General features: G+C 36.8%; 1 protein-coding gene across 4 annotated transcripts; it reads left to right on the plus strand.

Annotated features, from left to right (window-relative positions):
* The first annotated feature begins 72 nt into the window (after window positions 1–72).
* Window positions 73–19668, plus strand: LOC121302689 (cilia- and flagella-associated protein 44). Of its 4 annotated transcripts, none has more exons than XM_041232762.1 (34): window positions 73–701; window positions 1986–2183; window positions 2538–2736; window positions 2882–3047; window positions 3254–3356; window positions 3601–3817; window positions 3955–4069; window positions 4552–4716; window positions 4815–4970; window positions 5192–5239; window positions 5671–5770; window positions 6025–6119; window positions 6443–6652; window positions 7544–7654; window positions 8007–8159; window positions 8413–8640; window positions 9122–9270; window positions 9801–10080; window positions 10356–10411; window positions 10529–10691; window positions 11022–11152; window positions 11732–11934; window positions 12450–12615; window positions 12834–13011; window positions 13247–13726; window positions 14361–14564; window positions 14798–14993; window positions 15620–15730; window positions 15967–16097; window positions 16194–16310; window positions 16552–16753; window positions 17304–17464; window positions 18461–18595; window positions 19030–19668. In XM_041232762.1, the coding sequence occupies exons 1-34, from the start codon at window positions 656–658 to the stop codon at window positions 19216–19218; spliced, it is 5562 nt and encodes a 1853-aa protein (XP_041088696.1). In that variant the 5' UTR covers window positions 73–655; the 3' UTR covers window positions 19219–19668. The 4 variants fall into 4 exon arrangements, with proteins under 4 accessions (XP_041088696.1, XP_041088697.1, XP_041088698.1 ...); XM_041232763.1 differs by having other exon boundaries at window positions 1986–2144; XM_041232764.1 differs by lacking the exons at window positions 14361–14564; window positions 14798–14993; window positions 15620–15730; ... (4 more) ...; window positions 18461–18595; window positions 19030–19668 and having other exon boundaries at window positions 13398–13657.
* Window positions 19669–20182: the final 514 nt, after the last annotated feature.

The following is a 20182-nucleotide window of genomic DNA, read 5'->3' on the forward strand; positions in this document are numbered from 1 at the left end:
ATCATGACTACGAATTATAAATAAGTTTAAAATAAAAAAAATCTAGGAAGTTGGTGCATGAAGTGTTCTACTATTTCCTTCCTTGCTTGCCTTTCCTTCCAGATGCTAGTTTGCAGTCGCAAAATTACTCTGGAAGGTAAAGTACAATGTTTAGTCCTGTTTTAAAGGATCCAACAGTGGAATAAATCACAGAAGTACAAATAACCATGAACTAAGGCGTGCATCTGCATGGAACAAAATAATATTTATTTGCATTATTTTTTCCAGGTGACTGACAAATTGGTAGTTCTAAACTCAGTTGGTTTCACATTGAATAATGTGTAAATACAACCTGCTTGGCGAATGATTTATGCACGACTTAAATTACAGGACAAATAAAGCAAAACTGAAGCATACACATAAATAAAGACATTATGTTATTAATGGGGAAGTTACACATCAAAATATAAAATGCACAGCTATATAACTAAGACATGTAAATCAAATCAATAATCTTTTTTGTAATGGGGTGGGGGCACTATGGATTTCGTAATTATACAGCTCAAGCGTCGTCACACTTTAAGAACTACAAGTACCATAATCCACCGCGCGGACCCATGATTTACCCTGCTGAGAAAATTGAGTAACTGTTACCTAGCAACGGTAGTAAACGAAGATGGACTCCTTAGAACCACAAGGGAAAGAAAGTGCTGAAGAAAAAGGTAAAAAATAATAATTTGAATTGTATAATTGTATAATTAAAACAACATAAATTACATTTTTGAACTATTAGTTATTTTACAGTTTATTTTCTCCAATTATTATCTTATATAAAAAAGAAATAGGTCTACACATTATGCTGTGCAAATTACACATTGTTTTTGCCAAAAATAATAATATAGTTTACAAGTTATTATTATTATTATTATTATTATTATTATTATTATTATTATTATTATTATTATTATTATTAGTATTTATTTCTTAGCAGACGCCCTTATCTAGGGCGACTTACAGTTGTTAAAAATATCACATTACAAAATATATCACATTACAGATAAGAGCAGTTATACAGCACAATACATTCGGTAGTAAATAAATTAATAAATAAAACAAATCACTGGATTACCTTTTTATTTTGTCTTTTAACAGGTACATTTAGAGTGAAACGTAGCGTGAATAAACAGGCTAAGTGCAGAAATTTATGTTCTTGTTTTTTGTTACAGTATTAAAAAAAAAAACAAAAAAACAAAAAAACACTATGTGGATGGCAGTGACATCATTAATACGTAATCGCGGTTAAATTGTGAATCTGTACAGCCATAACAAAGAATTGTAAGATTTATTATTTACTAGGTGTTACAATATAAACAGATCTAGAAAATAGATTTGTTCTAAAATATTTAAAATATCAAAATGCAGAACTCCCCTGAGAGTTAACTGGCTCAACCGCTGTGCCCTGCGTGCGTGCTACACATAATTATTACTGTAAACAAACTACAGTGCATAGTAAATCCAATAGTGCTACAGAATTTCTGAAATTCCTGATCTGAGACTCCATATTTTCATGTAAAAAATGTGAATCCATCCAATCCATTTGTACATGTAGGCGATTAGATTTCAAATTAATATTGCACATACCTGTCGTTTCTCTTTTCACTGTTAACATCAAAAGAGTTGCAGTGAAATTGCTAATATTGCCATGCTGCAGGAATACATATTTTTCTTTATCATTCAACACTTTGCAATATTCGGGTTTTCATTGAAAATGTTGGATAATTTACCTTTTCATGATCATTCTGAATGATTCTAAGATTTATTTTTCTGATAACTTGCAGCCTTTCAATGTTTTTACTATACTACAAAGCTGGAGGAGCCACAAAAAAGCAATCACAATATAAGGTCAAGAACCAGGAACCATGATAAAACAACATAAGCTTCGATATGACTGCTTCCAAATTGTTTTTCAATAATTATTAATTACAGTATCTTGTGATTTTTATAAGACAACAAAACAGAAGACGTGATCAAAACTGATGGTGAAGCATCAACCGGAGACAGTGAAACGACAACAGAGCAACTTGACGTCAGTGCCCAGGATCCAGACCGCCCAGAGTCTGAAAGCACACAGCAGCAGCAGCAGCAGCAGCAGCAGCAGGAGGCTGGTATGCCTCATTTCTATCCTCCACTGGATTTATTAGAAGGTTCTATTCCACTTGCTGTTGATGTACTGTAGGTCACAATATTGACACCTGTCAGGTCTTGGGGAGATGAACTGTATGTTATTTACATGCCTTGTTTTGGATAGCTACCTGAATCTAAAAGCAGTGTTATATTAGAATATGAAATGACATAGCTGTCTAAGTTACTGTATTTTACAGTTTTGTAGTTTTAAGATGGACATTTAAAGTAATGGAATGTTTTTCCCATGGCATAAAGCCTTATACATTCAGATATGTACAAGTATACAATTATTTGGCTCTTACTTTCTCAGCTGTGTGTCAAAAACAAATTGTCCTGATGAGGATTGAATAAATAACAATATATTCACAACACAGTTATTGCAGAAGGTCCACACCAGGCTGAGGAGGAGAAACCAGGAAAAGAAGCAGGAGAAGACAACGAAGAGGAAGATAAAAAGGGCAAAGAGGCACAGGAAAAAATCCCAGAAGACTTTTACTATGAATATGAAGACATCTGCTCCAAGCCTTTTGTGTCCCCTGATTCAGAAATACCTTCAAACCTGCTTCATCTAACGTATCCTTTTATTAGAAGCATAACAATTTAATCTCTAGTGGTGGGTGTGAAAAGAAGTCTGAACTATCATACTGTCATACTATGATAGAAACAGCCATTCTAGTTTATGACAATGTTCGGTTTTCTTTAACAGCCTTAATTCTAGTCATTCTTTTGGCTATGACTGTACTAAGAGAGCCAACCTACAGCTCCTGGATGACTGCTCTCTGATGTTTGCTGCAGGAAACCTGGTGGTTATTCTGGATATAAAGACTAAGTCACAGAAATACCTGAGGAGCAGCAGCAGTGGCAGAGGAATCGGCACTCTGATGGTAAAGTATAATCTTATTACATGGTTTCTGTGTTTTATATTGTAAAAAAAAAAAAAGAGAGATAGACATGCTTATATCTTCTGTATCACTTCCATTTGCATGTTCTGTAAAACAATGCTGAGACTCGACTAAAACAGGCCTTCTAACAATGTCAATGAACTTGTCTGTTCAATCTTTTATTTTATTTTTTTCTTACATCTTTCCAGGTACACCCCAGTAAAAAGTACTTTGTAGTTGCAGAAAATGGTGTGAAACCAAACATTATCATCTATGAATATCCTTCCCTGCGCCCCTACAGAATACTGAGAGGTGGGTTAATCTAAAAAGCAGCAAAACAGATGAGACATAATTATATTATATTATATTAAAAAAATATATTTACCATGATTTCATGACCCTTTGTTTTCCATAACAGTAAGTGACAATTACAAAAAATATATTTGAATTCCTACCACCTACAGTAAGAGTTACAATGAATAAGTTTTTGTGTTTTGTTTTATTTTTTATTGTTCAACAGTAAGGTTTTATATTTGTTTTCATATTTTGTGCCTAGGTGGAACAGAGAAAGCGTACAGTTTTGTGGATTTTAATAGCTCTGGGACTCTGTTGGCCAGTGTGGGGAGCAGCCCGGACTTCATGCTGACAGTGTGGGACTGGAAACAGGAGAAGGTCATGCTGAGATCCAAAGCCTTCTCCCAGGATGTTTTTCGAGTCACCTTCTCCTCTGACAATGAAGGGCAGCTCACTACATCTGGGGCTGGTCACATCAAGTATGTGAAGTAGCAAACATGTCCAAAACTGTGTTTAAATGATCTTGAGGTGAAGGTAATTTATTTGAAATGTGATCCAATGTTAGCTCTTTTAGTATTGCTATTAGTATTTGATTGTTACACTGTCCTCTGTGTAGATTTTGGAAGATGGCGAGAACCTTCACTGGCCTCAAACTCCAGGGTATGCTTGGACGGTTTGGTAAAACAGCACTGACGGACATCGAAGGATATGTAGAGCTGCCAGATGGGAAGGTTTGTACATTGCCATGCTTGGTCTTTTCAATCCTTTCCAGGGTCATGTTTTAGAAACCAATTCACTACAATATGTAACATGATTACCTAAAAATTCTAATTGTTTTTGAAGAAACTAAACATATTGCAAAATAAAGGAGAAAGTTCGTGAAATTTTATAGACTTCAAATTGGAGACACTCTTGAAAGGTCTAAAAAATGTACACAATTAAAAGATAAAAACATAATATTACATCTTTATACTGTACATGTGGCCCATTTATTTTAACTAACCGTTATTAGAACTTTTAGATGTTTTAAATGTTTTGAAATTGTACAAATATGTTTCCTCATTTTGTGGCCATTAAATTAAATGGTCCAACAGTATTTCAATAAATAGATGAAATAATGCTTTACAAGATAGTAGGGAGTACCATGTTATAATTATTTAAAGAAACCACAGTTAAAAGAGTAACTTTAACAGTGCAGTTTTACCCGTGCTAGGTTGTGTCAGGCTCAGAGTGGGGGAACATGCTGCTCTGGGATGGAGGGCTGATCAAGGTAGAGATCTGTAGGAAGGGGGGTAAACCCTGCCACAGTGGCCCCATCCACCAGTTTGTCCTGGACGAAGGAGAGCTGATCACCATCGGAGCTGATGGGGGCATCAGGGTAAGTAAGGAATTTACCCTTGAAGCTTTTGTCTGCACCTTTTACTTGGTAAAATGTATGTCACTTTTTATTTTTTAATAAAAAAATACATTCATCAGGTGTGGGACTTTGAGGGTATCGATGCTGCCGATTCAGTGGATGACAGTGGACTCTTTGAGATTGAACCCATGAATGAAATGGTGGTTGATAAGAACGTTAACCTCTACTCGATGGTTAAATCGTGTGACCCAGACTCAGTCATATGGTTTGCTCAAGTAGGTTATTCATCTTTTTATTGATCTAGTGATGAAAAGAACAGCAGCAGATCTAAACACTGTTTCCCTTTAATTATTTGATTTATCTATGGAAAACTAAATGATGCCAATTGATACTGGGCCTAGATCATCAATTGCCCTATTTTAACAAACACTTCTGTGTAGATATGTTGGCTGACAATATATGTTCATGAAATACTTCATCTGTTGATCTCTTCTAGGATGCTAATGGAGGAATTTGGAAACTTGATCTTTCCTTTTCAAATATTGTAAGTTATTTTATTTTTATTTTTTAGAAGCAAATGAATACTGTAGAAGAATTCTTGACAGGAAAATAACAAGTGAGATGGACTGCATGTAACCAAAAATATTTTTCAATTGTCACTTTTAGGATAATTCCCTAGACGAAATCCCAGCAAATATCCTGCTATGCAATTTATTACGGAAAAGCATTGAAAGCAAGAGACTTGTAATAGCAATTCTTTACATATTGAAGCGTTATCAAACACTTCTTTTAAAACAGTTTAGATAAAAACACAAAAACTACTAGAAATACATTTGCAGGAGGCTGCAACAATAATGAGATTGCTATAAAAAATACGATTTATGCTTACACTTTAATTTTACTTTTATGTCACAGCATGTTATTTTTGACATGAATGTCATGTGACACTTTTAGTTTCAAATTTTTTTTTTTTAGACTCAAGATCCAGAATGTCTGTTTTCATTTCATTCTGGAAAGATCCAGGGAATGGACGTCTCTCTGACCACGCATCTGATGGCTACCACTGCTCTGGACCGTACGAGAAAGATGCATTCTGACACCTGATCCCCAATTAACAACCTTTTATAATAATGCATACTGAAACCCATGTTAACTGCCTCGTATAATTTTCTAATAATGTCATTTAAACCTATAATGTTACTATTTTGGTATGCATAGAACATACCACCACTTTGCCTGTATAGTCATTTTAAGTTAAATCCCCTCACTGTCTTTTACCAGCTTATAAAGAACATATAGTGAAAGTACAATAAGCTTTTGTACTTTTAGGTTCAGTGAGAATCTCTGACTTCATTGCTAAAAAGGACTTGACAGATATCCGATTCAAACAAGGAGGAACAACACTTACTTGGGCGCCACGTGTGGTGAGTTTAAGATAGTGTGCTCAACCATGAAAAGACAAGTTTTTTTCATGAGCCAACCACAGTACATTTTGGAGACTAGCATTTAAATAAAAAAAGAGATAGCGCAGTTTGTATTTTGCACCAGCATCAGCAGATAATAACTTCATGAATTCAGTTTCTGTTTCCGGACTCCAGTACATTGTAGCACATATGCATGCATTATGAATTGAGCCTTTGAAATTGAGTAAGTTCCAGCTCATTCTTATGAGTCAATATAGTTAATGTTTTTCTTGTAATGATATGTTTATGATATGCATTGTATTCTATGCATTTTTTTTATTAAGGTAAACCCAAAGGGAGGTCTGATTGCTGTTGGGTTTGAGGATGGAGTTGTACGTATTTTAGAAATTTACAGTCCTAAAGGCCTGACTCTAGTGGCTGGCCGCACCAACATTGGAGATGCCGAAATCCGTCTAAAACAAGCCTTCAAACCTCACACTGCTCCTGTCACTGCCATTGCTTATGAAAGGAATGGGGAGATGATGGCTACTGGGGTAAGTCACTGTTACTGCACCCGTCAATTATCTAGTCACATTTTGAGACCCGTAGTCTTTATTGTCTTTATTATAATTATCATTATTATTTCTGAGGGGGGGTGGGAATGTCAATTCTACTTCTATGCAACAGGCAAAACTAGTTTTAAGCCTGCAATGTCATTAAACACACAGATTTGCATTGCATTGTAAATGAAAATAAATGCTGATAAGCATGTCTGTGCCATGTAATGATGTAAGGGAGATGTGTTTCTGCTGGGTTCCAGTGCAGAGTTTTACAATAAGACAATGCTCCGATCTTTGTTGACATCAACAGGCATTTCAGGTGAGATATGCAGAGTTTAATTGAAATGAAACCCTAAATGCAATTCTTACAAACATTCATGGTTATATGTTCTTGGTTTTCACAATATTTTATTTCATAAAAGGTAGACATGTATGACCAATCATCCTTCTATCATTGGCGAGTGACAATGCAGTTGGATAATTATTTATTTGTTCTGTGTACTGTTGCAGTGTATGCACATTTAAACAACGCATTTATTTTGACTATTAGGCAGCGTTTTTAGCCAAGTAGATTGTTGCTCCTTAATTAATACCCACTTTGTCCAAGTCTGTGACTCTAATGCAACTGCATTTAAACTTACATGGATAGAATCAGTGTTCTACAAAGTACAGTATCTAGCATGGCATGTTAAGTATTACCAAAATGTAAATTATATATTTAATTTAACTATTTAACTGTCACACTCCACATCGTGATTTTGCACCACCAAACTTTCTTTTTATTTGACCTGCTATAGAAGTTTCAGAATGCATTTCACTGCAACCTTACGCTTATTACAAGATTAAGAGGGCCCTCACGTATGTGCCTGCATGTTCTTTTTTCAGAGCACGGATAATACTGTATTCTTCTTCACCGTTGGAGACAATTATGAACCCATAGGGTTTGTCAGGGTACCTGGACCGGTGCAGGCACTGGAGTGGTCTCCAGCTTCTTATGTACGTCCTTTTCTAATATTTACTTTTTATTTCAATTAGAATTTAAATTGTTCTTTTGTTCTTCTTTTCCTTGCATCTTGGGCTGGGTATCCCAATTGAAATGTACCCATCTTGTTAACATAGTCCTGCTTTTATTCATTTTGAAAGCTAAGGAGAGGTAACATTTCAGTTCCAAAGTCAGAGAGCGCAGCAGTGGTGAGGGGTAAACTGGCGATGCATGAATGATTTTGTGTATGTGATCAGCAGATGACAGCTTTTGTGATGTAGGAACTAAGTTTATGTATTTATTTGCTAGAAGTTATTTATACAAGTTGGTTTTACTAACTGAGCCGATATGCTTTACTGGGTTTAGGAGAAGAACACCTTATTGATTCTCTGCTTAAATGGACATGTTGTGGAGGTCCAGGCTCCTGATCCTGAGAAGCAGATCACAGACGTCACATTTGAGATCCAAAACATCTACTGTCGACACTTCCACTTTTGCAGCATCAAATCTAAGATCAAGGTAACTATCAGCAATCAACACTTCCACTAAATGTCTGCCATTTGGTTATGTGTTTATAGGCTTTTGCTGTCACACAATGTTATAAATTAGCTTGAACCACCCAGGGTATGTTCTCATAAGCTTGTCATTTTTATTTTGTTTATGTTTAGGCTTGTTTGTTAGCAGAACCTACATTGCCAACATAGAGCATGTTGCACAACTAAATGGTAACGTTTTATATTTAAAAACATGTATATGCTTCTCTGTTCTGCAGAGAAATGCAGAGATTGAGCGGCGGCAGAAGGTGAAGGCGCAGATGCTGAAGGAAAAGGAGGCCATGCTGAAGAGGAAGAGGGACCTGGGCCTGGAGATCACAGAGGAGGAACTGCAAGAAGAGCCTGAGGTTGAGGAAGAAGAGCTGCCGGTTCTCTACATCCCCGAGAAGCCCAGCCCCATTTACTGTGGCTTTTACTCCGGTCCAGGGGAATTCTGGCTCTCTTTGGTACAGCACCAATCCATTTCATAGCTGCTGGACTTGTGTACATTTACTTAGTAACAAAATCATCCCAGATCTTCACGTTATTTAAAGATGAAGTTATAAATAACTTGGCTTTTTTGTATTCCTGCTGATTTTCTCATACAGTAGTTACCGGCACTGAATATGTCCCAAAATTGTGCCGGATGCCTCTTGTTTGCCTTATAACAGCGCTTTTATGATCGTTGTACTCTAAATAAAGTTTGTTTTTGAGGGATGTAAAGACAATGAAGTAAAATGCCAGATCCCAAAACAAAGCGCTAGAGACGAGCTGTATCTAGAGACACAGAATGTTGTAAATACAATAGTACTATTTAGAAGTACTGCTGTTTAGTACTTCTTGAGTACTATTACTGTACATCTTTATGAAGCTTCTCCTTTAAACCTAACCCACATTTTCACAACACTAGTGCCGTTGACGATTTCACTCTTTTCTTTCTCCATGTAGGGGGACTATGATTCCGGCTTCTTGTATCACTGCAGCTTCTCTGAGCAGCAAGACCCTGAAATTGACCCTTCTAAAAGACAGGACCAACCTTTCGGTTTCATACCAATTCAGGATTCAGAAAATGATGCCATCAGAAGCATGCGCTTCAGGTGGGTGTATTGTATTCATTCACAATATTTCACTTTTTTAAAGCGACTCTCAAAACATTTAAGATTTACCTCTGTGATTTTGTATTCAAGCATGCTTTTTATAATTGTTAGCTATGAAGCAAAATACCTTCAGGTAACACTGCGCTTAAAATGGCAGTTAAAATAAATGTCAGTGACTTTTGTCTCCAGCAAGGTTATTATTAATATGAAAAAGTAGATCACCATGTTCTGTATGGACATTTTCAACACATTTGGATAAATGGTTTTGTCGATTTTATATGTGGAAAAATATAAGCATGACATACAGACAATCAGACAGACAGCCTCCAAACAGCCCAAGACTAAAATACATTACTTTTTCTCACAATAGAACAGTTGGTTCTCTCAATATTAATATGTAAAACTCTGAAACGTTTTATATTTAAGTGTGCACTAGCGCCTGCACTATACTCTTCAAGAATATGCCTCCCAGGGGCACAGAAAAAAATGTCACTGTCTAATTCCCATGTGACTGTCTGTCTTTTTTGCAGCTTCAATGGGCAGCTGCTGTTGTGTGGCATGCAGAGTGGTAAAGTGAGGGTCTACACCGTGCAAACAAACGACCCAAATCTAAGCTCCATGCAGGGTTTCTGGGTACTGAGTGTCCACGACAACCAGTACGGACACATCCAGAACATCCGCAGCAGCTACGATGACCAGTTTGTTTTGACCTCTGGAGAGGACGGCAACATCTTTGTTTTCAGCCTCCTTCCGCAGGAGGACATCAGTAAAGCCATAGAGAACAGAAGGGCAAAGGTTCCTTCTCCAAGGGTGAGCACAAAGGGGGACTATAACTAGGACAGAAAAATAAATATAACAATGAATTAAATAGTAATATATACATAAAATAAATATTTTAAATAGTTTGGATTCTTAAATGTTACCTTACAAAGCATTTTTGATGCAAAGGATGGTGGCACATTAAAAAAAAAAATTGCATCGGTTACAATTTTTGTAGCTTTTCTGCAATTATTTATAATATAAACTCATATATCAGAACTCTGGATATTGTTACTTCTAATGTTTTTGATTATTATCTATCACAGATTAATCTTGAGAAGGAGAAGGCTGCAGATGATATTGTGGATCCCAATGCATACAGGTATGTAGAGCCTTTATATATAAGAGCCAACTTCCGAGAGCCAATATATGTAATATGTATATATATAATTTATTTTTAAATAAATAAAAAAGTTTGCCCTATTTCTTTTCTGTTTAGCATTGAGACAGCCAAGCAGAAAACTGAAATGGACAAGATGCTGAAAGAGGCAGAGGAGAAGAAAGCCAGCAAACGAAAGAAGCTTATCGAGCTGCAGAATGATTTTAAACAGCTGCTGCTGAAGAACAAAAAGCTTCCTGAACATGTGCGGCTTGACAGAGCTGTACGTTTTCTCTTTTTTTAGATTACAGTTACACATTAGACTTCTGAAAAAGCAACAAAATCTGAATTATACAAGTATGTCTGGCATAGTTTTTTTTTTAAAGAAAATCAATCCAGAACAATTCAGTGATTCCTCAGATCCAGTTGAAGTCTGTGGAATATCACAACTAATCAGGTAGCAGTTCATTTAAAATGGATTCAGTGCATAAATGTGTAGCTGAGTACGATATTGCCATATGTTATCATGTGTTTTTTTGTGTACATGGATCCGTGGATGTGTCTTTATTTGTGTGATACACATTCGGCTTCATTTTCATCCTGTGATATGTAGGAGTTTGAGTTGGACCCCAGGATTCGAGAGGAGACAGAAAGGCAGACAGCTCAGAGAATCCGCCTGGTACGCAAAGAGCTAGCATGGGAACAAGAGAAGTGCAGAATTGGGCTAGCGAAACTACAGGCAAGGTAAAACATGTAGAATCATAGTCTAATGTATACCAGGATGCCACTTTCAATAACATTTTAAACAATTTTTTTTTCTGATAAAGACAGACAATCATACATAATAGAATAGTCTATGTGCAATAACTGCCACTTTTCTTGTACATCATTGCTTCATTCTGCATTGCTAGCAATACAATTGACATGGTACAATGTAGACAGCAAGTGTTTTGTGTAATTTATTAATAGGTAGGCTTTGACTTGCTACACTTTTCATTTCATGGATGTACCTATTTTTCAATGGACCAGACAACAATACATTTTAAATACTTAATACATTCTGTCTAAAACTTATTTTAATACTTGTTTAACATCTGACAGAACTAGCCTTGTTTCAGCTAGAGGAAGGGGTAAGGCAATTATCATGCTTACCATGACTGATGGACTGAAGACAGACAAGATCAGTACATAGAATACCCATTTTTTTAAAATGAGCACTCTAAAAATTCGGCATGACAATAAAAAATAATTATAGGTAATTAAGGAAAAAGTACTACAGGTATTTCTTTCAATATGTAAAACATGCATGTGTGCTTTTTGCAGGTTCTGGGACTCTTTGGAGTGTGACACTGTTATGGTGAGTGCTTTTGAAAGTGAACACAAAGTATCTACTTACCGCCTCCTGGCTCTGTCGAAGAAATACCACACGCTGCAGCAAAGGATCGGGAAGAAAGGGCCGGAAGGGAATGATCGCAGGAAGAGCAAAGCAGGAGAGTTCTGGAAAGACGCGAGCAAAGATGCAGTAGGCAAGTATATACCGTACTTAAGGATGTTGTGGGTGATAATCGTCAATAATCTATGCATCTGAACATTTTGTTATAATAACAAAGAAAAAGCAGCTAAATTACATCAACAGTTTATTTTACTGATTTATTATAATACAGCAAATTATATTTATGTTATACTATATCTCTTTAGACATATAACAGCCTTTCATTATAATTAGATCCTGTGTCTTTTCTACAGAAAACATATGAACCCTGCTGAGCTATCCATGATTCCGACATGGAGTGTTTTTCCAATTTCAAAAGCATTATCGTTCTGTAAAAATATTTCTCAAAACAACGTCTTTAACTACACATTTATATGTTTACCAATCAATGGTGTCCCTCTTAACAAAATCCACAGTGCCTGTAGAGAAAACAATTTACCTCTAAAAAACTGTACGTGTTGAAAACCCACAATGAAAACTATAGCCTTTCAACTGAAAAATCTTGTTATGAATACAAGATATATCTCTAGCCATGTGCTTCTTTTTCAGATGATGTGGACCAGGGAGATGGACTGAAGAAGGAGGGCTTGCTTCAGAAACCAGGTGTGCAAACCAAACTTGGAAATCGACAGGCTGAGAAACTAAAAATAAACTTTGAGAAAGCAGAGAAAGCTAAGGCTAAGGTGGAGAAGAGGAAGAGAGAGTGGGAGCAGCTGTGAGTACTTTTATTACACAGCGGGTGTCCTAGAATCTCATTTACCTAAGTCTTTCTGTAATCAAGATTTTTATTTAAAGTTTTTACTAAAATAACATGGCCAAAATGTATCCTATACCAGTTATGTTACTTTGCTGATCAGTATATATAAGACTGCACTTAAAAATGATTAGTGATGATGCCACCTAATGTGTGTAAACACAACAATGAATTTGCAGATATGCCAGGAAGCCAGATGAGAACTATGAGGACCCGATGGATGTGATGGCTATTAAAGAGGCCCGTGAACACATGGGGGATTTCAAACTAAAGACAGCAAAGGACTTCACTGTGCCCGAGCATCAGCGTATCAACACTGAGAAAAAGAGAGTACAGCTTGTAATCTTGGAAAAACAGGTTTGGGAAACAAACTATTAAATATACAGCTTACTCTCTAACCCGCAATATTTATTACTATTATTATTATTATTATTATTATTATTATTATTATTATTATTATTATTAATGCATCTAATTGGATCGTTGAGTTGTCATAATGGAAACCTACTTGTAGACTTAAGAAGAAATTTACATTTGGGGATGAAGTAACAATAATCTCTTAGATATCTCTATTCAATCCGTTTCTGTTTAGACACATGAGCTAAAATCTGAGATGAACAGAAAAATCCTTGGCCTTCGAAATTTTAAAATTGAATCAATCGAGAAGATCCGTAGCCATGTGAATGAGCTAAAGGTAGTGCAGGCCAAGTTAGACCCTTCTAAACGTCTGCCTGTTCCACAAGTGCCCAGACTTCTTCCAGAGGAAACGCCAGAGAAGAAGAGGCAATACACCACAGAGACACTGCTCAGGTATAAGCAAGAGCTTTCCACCAAAGCAAAACAGGCCAATAAGGGAGAGCAGGGGTTTGGAGGATTCAGCAGGGGATTGGAAGAACCGGGGGAAGAACGGGACATGATATCCCCCAGTAAATACTCTGAAAGGGCAGACACAGCCTGTTCTGATACCAGCCAAGCTTGCCAGCAAGAGACGTCACTTTCAGAACTAGAGCTGGAAGTGATGCAGGCAGAGGAGATTAAAAACCTCTACCTTCAAGACAGTCTGCTGAAAAGGGTAAGAAATGACAGTAAAGAAATTCATGCAAACTCATGTTACTGTATATCCATGCCCTGAAAATGTTGTGAAATATGACAGACTGCTGTTGCTTTTAGTGTCTAATATGGGAATTCATTATTGCATTAGGATAATAAACACATTTAGAAATACAGTACAGTTTAATGTCACCAATGTATGCTGGGTTCAGTTTGTCAAAACTGGTGCTAGTCTTCGCAAACCATCTTTAGTAGTCCTGCTCCAAAAAGCTGATGTTCTTGTGCTTTGATTACTGGAGGTAAACATTATGTCCTTCAAAAACATGCATTATTAAGCAGAATTCATAGAGACTTCATTGAAACTGTCCTACAAAGGTTTGATAGGAAACCAGTCTTCACTGGAGCTGAAATCACATAGAAGGATATTTGAGGATCTGTTTAGAAATGCAGTTATTTAATAGGCAAGGCAACGAATGGGGAGAAAAAGGCAAGACATGTCCTACCACTGTCTTTCTGCATTTATTTATGTGCCCCAGTACTTGTTGGAGCATAGTATTTGTGTTCTAGGACACAAGTAAATCCATTCAACAGAGTTTAGAGGTAGGGTGCTGTGGTAGTGATAGTGGTTCCTTATGTTTTGTTCCTTCTCATGTCAGATTAAGGATCTCATCAAGAACTTTGATGCAGAGCTGCGGCTATTGCGCCACCACAAGCTGAAGGCAGATATCGCCGTTAAAATGGCAGACCTGCGACATGTCACGCTCTTTGAGGAGCTGCTGCTGCTGAAGGAGTTTGAGAAGAGAGAGAACTCTCTGTTAGAGAAGGTCAACAGCCGCATCGAGGAGCAGCTGGAGATTCAGGTCAGACACTCAAAATGAGACGGGATTGACTTGTAAAACAATGATATCACAGAAAGACATTAATACCTAGGCCTTGTGTTCTGTGGTTTATAGGAATGAAGAGCATTATTTTCTTTTTTAGGAAGGTAGTACTTCTATATACTTTTAAATTACTGGCTTAACCATAAACTCACGTTTAATATTTGCTGTTTGTTTTGTTTTGTTTTGTTTTTGTTTTTTTTTTAACGGTTCAGGACAAGGCAGAGGAATGTCTGCAGCAGTTGGAGGCTAAGAAGCGAGACATTGCCAAACTGCAGGAACGAGAGAAAACCTTGCACAGTACTTTCCTCGTCTCCCTCGGAGAAAACAACAAGTTTGCAGACTTTCTCACTAAGGTCTTCAAGAAGAAAATCAAGCGAGTGAAGAAGAAGGAGAAAAAGGGAGATGAAGGTGTGGCCCCTTCTCTCTCTGCCATATACTGTAATTGACAGATAATGGCACACATCCTGTTTGCAAATGTTAGGAGTATATGAGTGTGGGTGGTTTATATGTATGTGTGTGTGTATATATATATATATATATATATATATATATATATATATATATATATATATAATATATAAAAATACAATTTCTGGTGTTTTAGCCAAAGTAATGTACAAGAGCTGTTCATTTTACTATAGGAGCACCATATACACTGTCTTACATACATGCAGAAAATTGTGCATAATTATGGATCTTATGAAGATTTAGTTATTATACACAGCAGCCAATGAGTTTTTAATCTCAGCCACATTAAGTGTCTCTGCTGTCTAAAGCAGTGATGTGAATCAGAAGATTCATCACCAGAAAGGAGGGCCCACAGTCTTTCAGAGAACAGTATGTTGTTGAATATATTGCGGTTTTTTACACAGTTGTATAGTTTAAAAATAATAGTAGTGCCTAGCCAAATCCATATACAATTCAAAATAGTTTGGGCCAATCAAGTTAGTAAAATCTATATTTTCTAAAGAAGTATGCAAACCTTCATTGACTTTTTTGATCCCAGTTATGTATAGTTGTCTCTTTTCCCACAGAGGAAGAGGAGGAAAGTGGTGAAGAATCAGATGAAGAGTCAGCATGGGACAGCGATGAAGATGACTCAGGATCAGAAAGTGGTGCACTCGATGACAGTGTCTGTCCACCGCGTAAGTAAGCTCAATGCTGCGCTCCTACACCAACTCTGAAGTGCAGCCAAGCTGCCGCAGCTCTACTTGAATTTCAGTAATACTGGTGCATTCCCAAAGAAACTAACACAATTCAGTAACATGAAGATTAATATACAGTACGATTGAAAATGTATAGTTATAATTGCATTTTAGTGTTCCACATACAGATTATAACCTAGACTGTTTGTATACAAAACCATTTCCTATACTTGTAGACTGTGATCCAGCCCTTTTTGAAAACACCATCCAACTTCGAGAGAAACGTCTGGACATTGAAGAGGTTTTAGTTGAAGAGAAGAAAATAGCGGATAACCTTAGGAAGGAGAATGATTCATTGGCCAAAAAGGTATGCAGAATAACACTGAAACATTCTAAAGGTATTAAACTGATTTAAAAGAGCTGATTTCATTATTCAACATCCCTGGTGTTAATATTTTGCCAGGTGAAAATTGTTCAATCAAGTCTGAAAACAGCAGAGGGCGATCTTGAGTTATTTCAAAGAGAGAAACAACAGAGACTGAATGAGCTGAACGTGGTTGTGCCACTGAGACTGCATCAGGTATGCTGTTAAAAGTTCTGGTCAGGATTTGTCGGTTTTGAAATTCCTACATGAGAGCAGTCTTACCCATTTTAACTCTTTGTCAAATATTTGTACTATAAGTTTCTTTTAGCACAGTATTACTGCATATACAGTAGTACTTGTTTAATTAGGAATGGATGTCAACAAGAACGACCATGGTATAATTAGCACTGGCTGGGTGCTACTTACAGTTTTATTGTCTGTTGGGTTGGCGTTACAGATCGAGTTTGTGTCCAACGGTACGGTCCCTGGAGATCTGTCCTCAGCACTGGTCTTCACAAATCAGGCACTGGTATCCCTGCAGCAGAGGATCCAGGAGCTGCAGCTTGAGAAGTCAGAGCAGAGGCACCTCTACAAACTGGCCAGGCAGCAACACGTCCAGCTCATCCGAGACAGAAGGGACATGGAGGCTAAGATCCAGAGTCAGCACTTCTCACTATGTTTTAACATGCATTCGGCCCTAATCACAATGCTGTTTAAGTGATATATACCTTTTACTGACATTTATTAACTGTTATCCAGTCATGTATGTCCTCTGTCATTCTCTGTTGTTTCTGTGTATATTATTATTTACCATGCTTGCTAAAAAAAGGATATTAAATCAGCAAAAAAATACATGTATATAACATGATCCTTTAACTCAAAGTTAATAACTAAAAGAATCCTTGATATTTATGAAAGTGTTCTTGACAGGGCAAATGGAACCCTTTATTGGACTGCAATAAGTACAATAGAGAGATGTTAATATGGAAATGATGAGATCCATCGTGTACACAAAGTAGATTGTACTTGTATGGTGATGTTCGCTGTATTATCACACATCTTTAGCTGTTGACTTATGATCATCACATAATGTCAGGTGCTCATTTACATTTATGCCCCTTTTGATTGCATTTAAAAAAGGCATTGAGCAGTCTCTGTTGTGGAGACCGATATCGATTCTTTTTTTGTTTTGTACCTATGACACTGTAGTGCTGGAAGGGAAGTGCATGCAGCTGATGCTAACAAAGTTTGGCAAAGTGGTGGACTTGGAGGCCCTAAAGACTGTCTCAATGAACAAGAACTTGGAGGAGTTGAAAGTGAAGGCCAGAATCAACGAAGAAGAGTTCTCCAGAGACTTAAAACTGTGGGAGGTAAATGCTTTTAATGACAAAAGATTCCATTTCAGTAAAAGGGAATTTCTAGTTTAGATTAAACACTTTTATGTCAGTGGTTGAACATCCGATGACTCTATTTAAGCGATAGTGCCCGTCGGTGAAGGCTCTGCCACATGGTAGTTGAGTCAACGGCGAAGGTGTTAACGAAGGTCAAGATCAACTGACACACGGTTGAGCCTTCATCGAAAGGGTACTATCACTATTAGAAAACAAAATTCTCATTATTTTTTTGTAAAAAAAAACAAAAAAACTTTAAAGCTTACATTTACCTTGAACTTGTAATGATTAGTCGGGAACCCTTCCGCTGAGAAATTTTAGGAAAACAGTCCCAAAAATGTTCATAAAAAGATCACACACATAATTAGAGGAAAAAAAAAAAACCTTCATTAAACAAATAACTTTTTTACTTGTCAGCGCTACTTATAGTTTATCTGAACGGTACCAGATATCTGAATGGAGCAATATTACTGAACTGTCCGTGTGTCCGTTTGTTGCTATTGAAAGATGCCGTCCGAGCTCTAGTTGAGCCGGCAGGCTGTGTTTGGCTGACTCGGCAGTTGCAGGTACAGGATTGGTTGCTTGTGTCGATGCAAAGTATTGATTGGCTGGTTTTGGTGGATAATAAAATAAATTTGGACCAATTGTATCCGTGTTTAGTATTTTTTGTCCACTACACTTAAAACTATGCTTAAAAATACAGCAAGTCAAAATGAAAAAGCCAGTGCTTGCGCGGATTGATTTTAAATTTGATTCACAGGTGATGCAGTGGCATTCCAGCGGGCATCTACTGTGTATTAATGCCTGCTATATCTGGAAGCTGATTGGCTGATAACACTGAATCATTTTCTAATGGAATTTAGAAAACAGTTATTGCGGGTGGTTGTGCAAAACAATGAGATGATTGAGTACTAAAATAAACATATCTGAACTGAAAATGTTTTTTATTTATAATTTGTTCTCATAAAAATCCAGGATAAGATATGGGAGGTTAAGGATCGCCTGAAAGAGGTCACTCGCTTGCACACCCAGAACCTAGTGAAGATGAATGAGCTGCTGAATCAGAAGAAGGAGCTTGAAACCAACCTGGACACACGTCAAAAAAAAATGGTACGCTTTCGTAGCCTGCGCTTTTTGCAAGATTTACATGGAAAATTAGAAACTAAATGAATTATTTGTGGAAAATGAAAATGAAAGCAAAACAAGAGTGAAGAGCCATAAAACGTTAGAAGAGATTAGAAATAATCGCAGCTACCTTTTGGTATATAAAATGATAACTGTGAAGTTTACTCACTGAGATTAAGGGCCATATTCGCAAGCATTTACCCCTAGTGAATATGACCGTCATTTCTGCGTGGGGACAAGTTACACAGTACAATAAAAAATTACATACATTTCAATTAAAACATACTAGTACTGAGAGTTATATATTTAATATGTAAAAAGAAAATATCACAGCATTAATTGGTACTCTCCTAAATAACCAAATACATAAATAAATAAAACGTCCAGTATTTTAACCTGAAATTGCTGCTGATTTTCAGGCCGCGGTGTTCCAGGAGAAGCGGCAGGAGGAGATAAAGGACAGGCAGCGGCTGATCCAGCTGGTGGAGCTGCAGGCCCAAGAGATACAAGCTCTGAGAGAGGAGATCAGCCTCCTGTCTAGGAAGGGGGGGCACATCCTCCCACCCGCCCAGCCGCCCATCCCAACAAGCAGCCAGAGCGTCGTCTAGCACCCATTGCTGGCAGCCCCCTTACTACGCTATCAAATATACAGATCCTAATTTTATTTTCTTAAACAGATGGCATGCTATTGTTTTTCACATATTTGTGGCAACTTCAATGATATAATTTAGGGAACATTTAAAACACTTGAAAAATATAACTAGCACTGAGTAACATTGCAAATAAAGTTAAATGCCAGGCATTTTTGTTTTGCTTTGTTTATTTTGTTGATGTAAAATGTATTTTATCAGGAAGCACCCAGCTTTTAGTCTCAGCAAGCTATTTATCTCTGTCTTGTTTTTGAGTTTTTAGATTGTCCCACAGATGGTGCTGTTTGCTCAGTATTGGTTTCAGTTGGAACCTGTTAATTTTTCGCCAACTTTCACTGTGTTTCATGAGGCAACACAACTGGCTTTGAAACTTCAACACTGAAACGTAAATAAAAAAGGCCCACTTTGTATTTTAGTATCTTTATTTTTGTACAAAACCTAATGTGCTGTAACTGTTGTTTTAACATAACCAGCAGATTTTTTTTTTTTTTTATATATTGAAGCTATTTGTCTGTTTAACTTTTTGCTTCAAAATGTTCTTACTGTATTCACTGGAATGTAACTTCAAAAATGTTGCAAATGGCAGGACTTGTTTTACATAAGCAAACTTGGATAAACATAAATGTGTTCTGATATGTTTTTAGTTGTAGTAAAGAAGGTTTTGTAGGTGGTAAGAATTTAAAATGTAGTTCTTTTTTTTTTTTTTAGCCTTCCCAAAAGGATATTAACCGAATAAGTCCTTGTAGAAAAAAAGTTGTTTGGGGGGTGCATTCTCATCACAATGACCAGTAAGAATATCAAAGGGAGTAAATATTACACATAATAACTGTGTGCACTTGTAAAGAGGTTTGGAATAGCTGAGGTAAATGCAGGGCGCGGGGTCGCCACAGAGACCATTAATTATACGGCCTAGTCCTTTGTT

Source organism: Polyodon spathula, chromosome 30 (genome assembly GCF_017654505.1).
Source record: "Polyodon spathula isolate WHYD16114869_AA chromosome 30, ASM1765450v1, whole genome shotgun sequence".
Lineage (NCBI taxonomy): Eukaryota > Metazoa > Chordata > Actinopteri > Acipenseriformes > Polyodontidae > Polyodon > Polyodon spathula.

Coding starts and splice junctions, on each gene's coding strand:
- LOC121302689 (XM_041232762.1), top strand. CDS start 656: ATGGACTCCTTAGAACCACAAGGGAAAGAAAGTGCTGAAGAAAAAG. Junction 2,184..2,537: donor TCCACTGGATTTATTAGAAG/GTTCTATTCCAC, acceptor TTCACAACACAG/TTATTGCAGAAGGTCCACAC. Junction 16,311..16,551: donor TGCCACTGAGACTGCATCAG/GTATGCTGTTAA, acceptor TTGGCGTTACAG/ATCGAGTTTGTGTCCAACGG.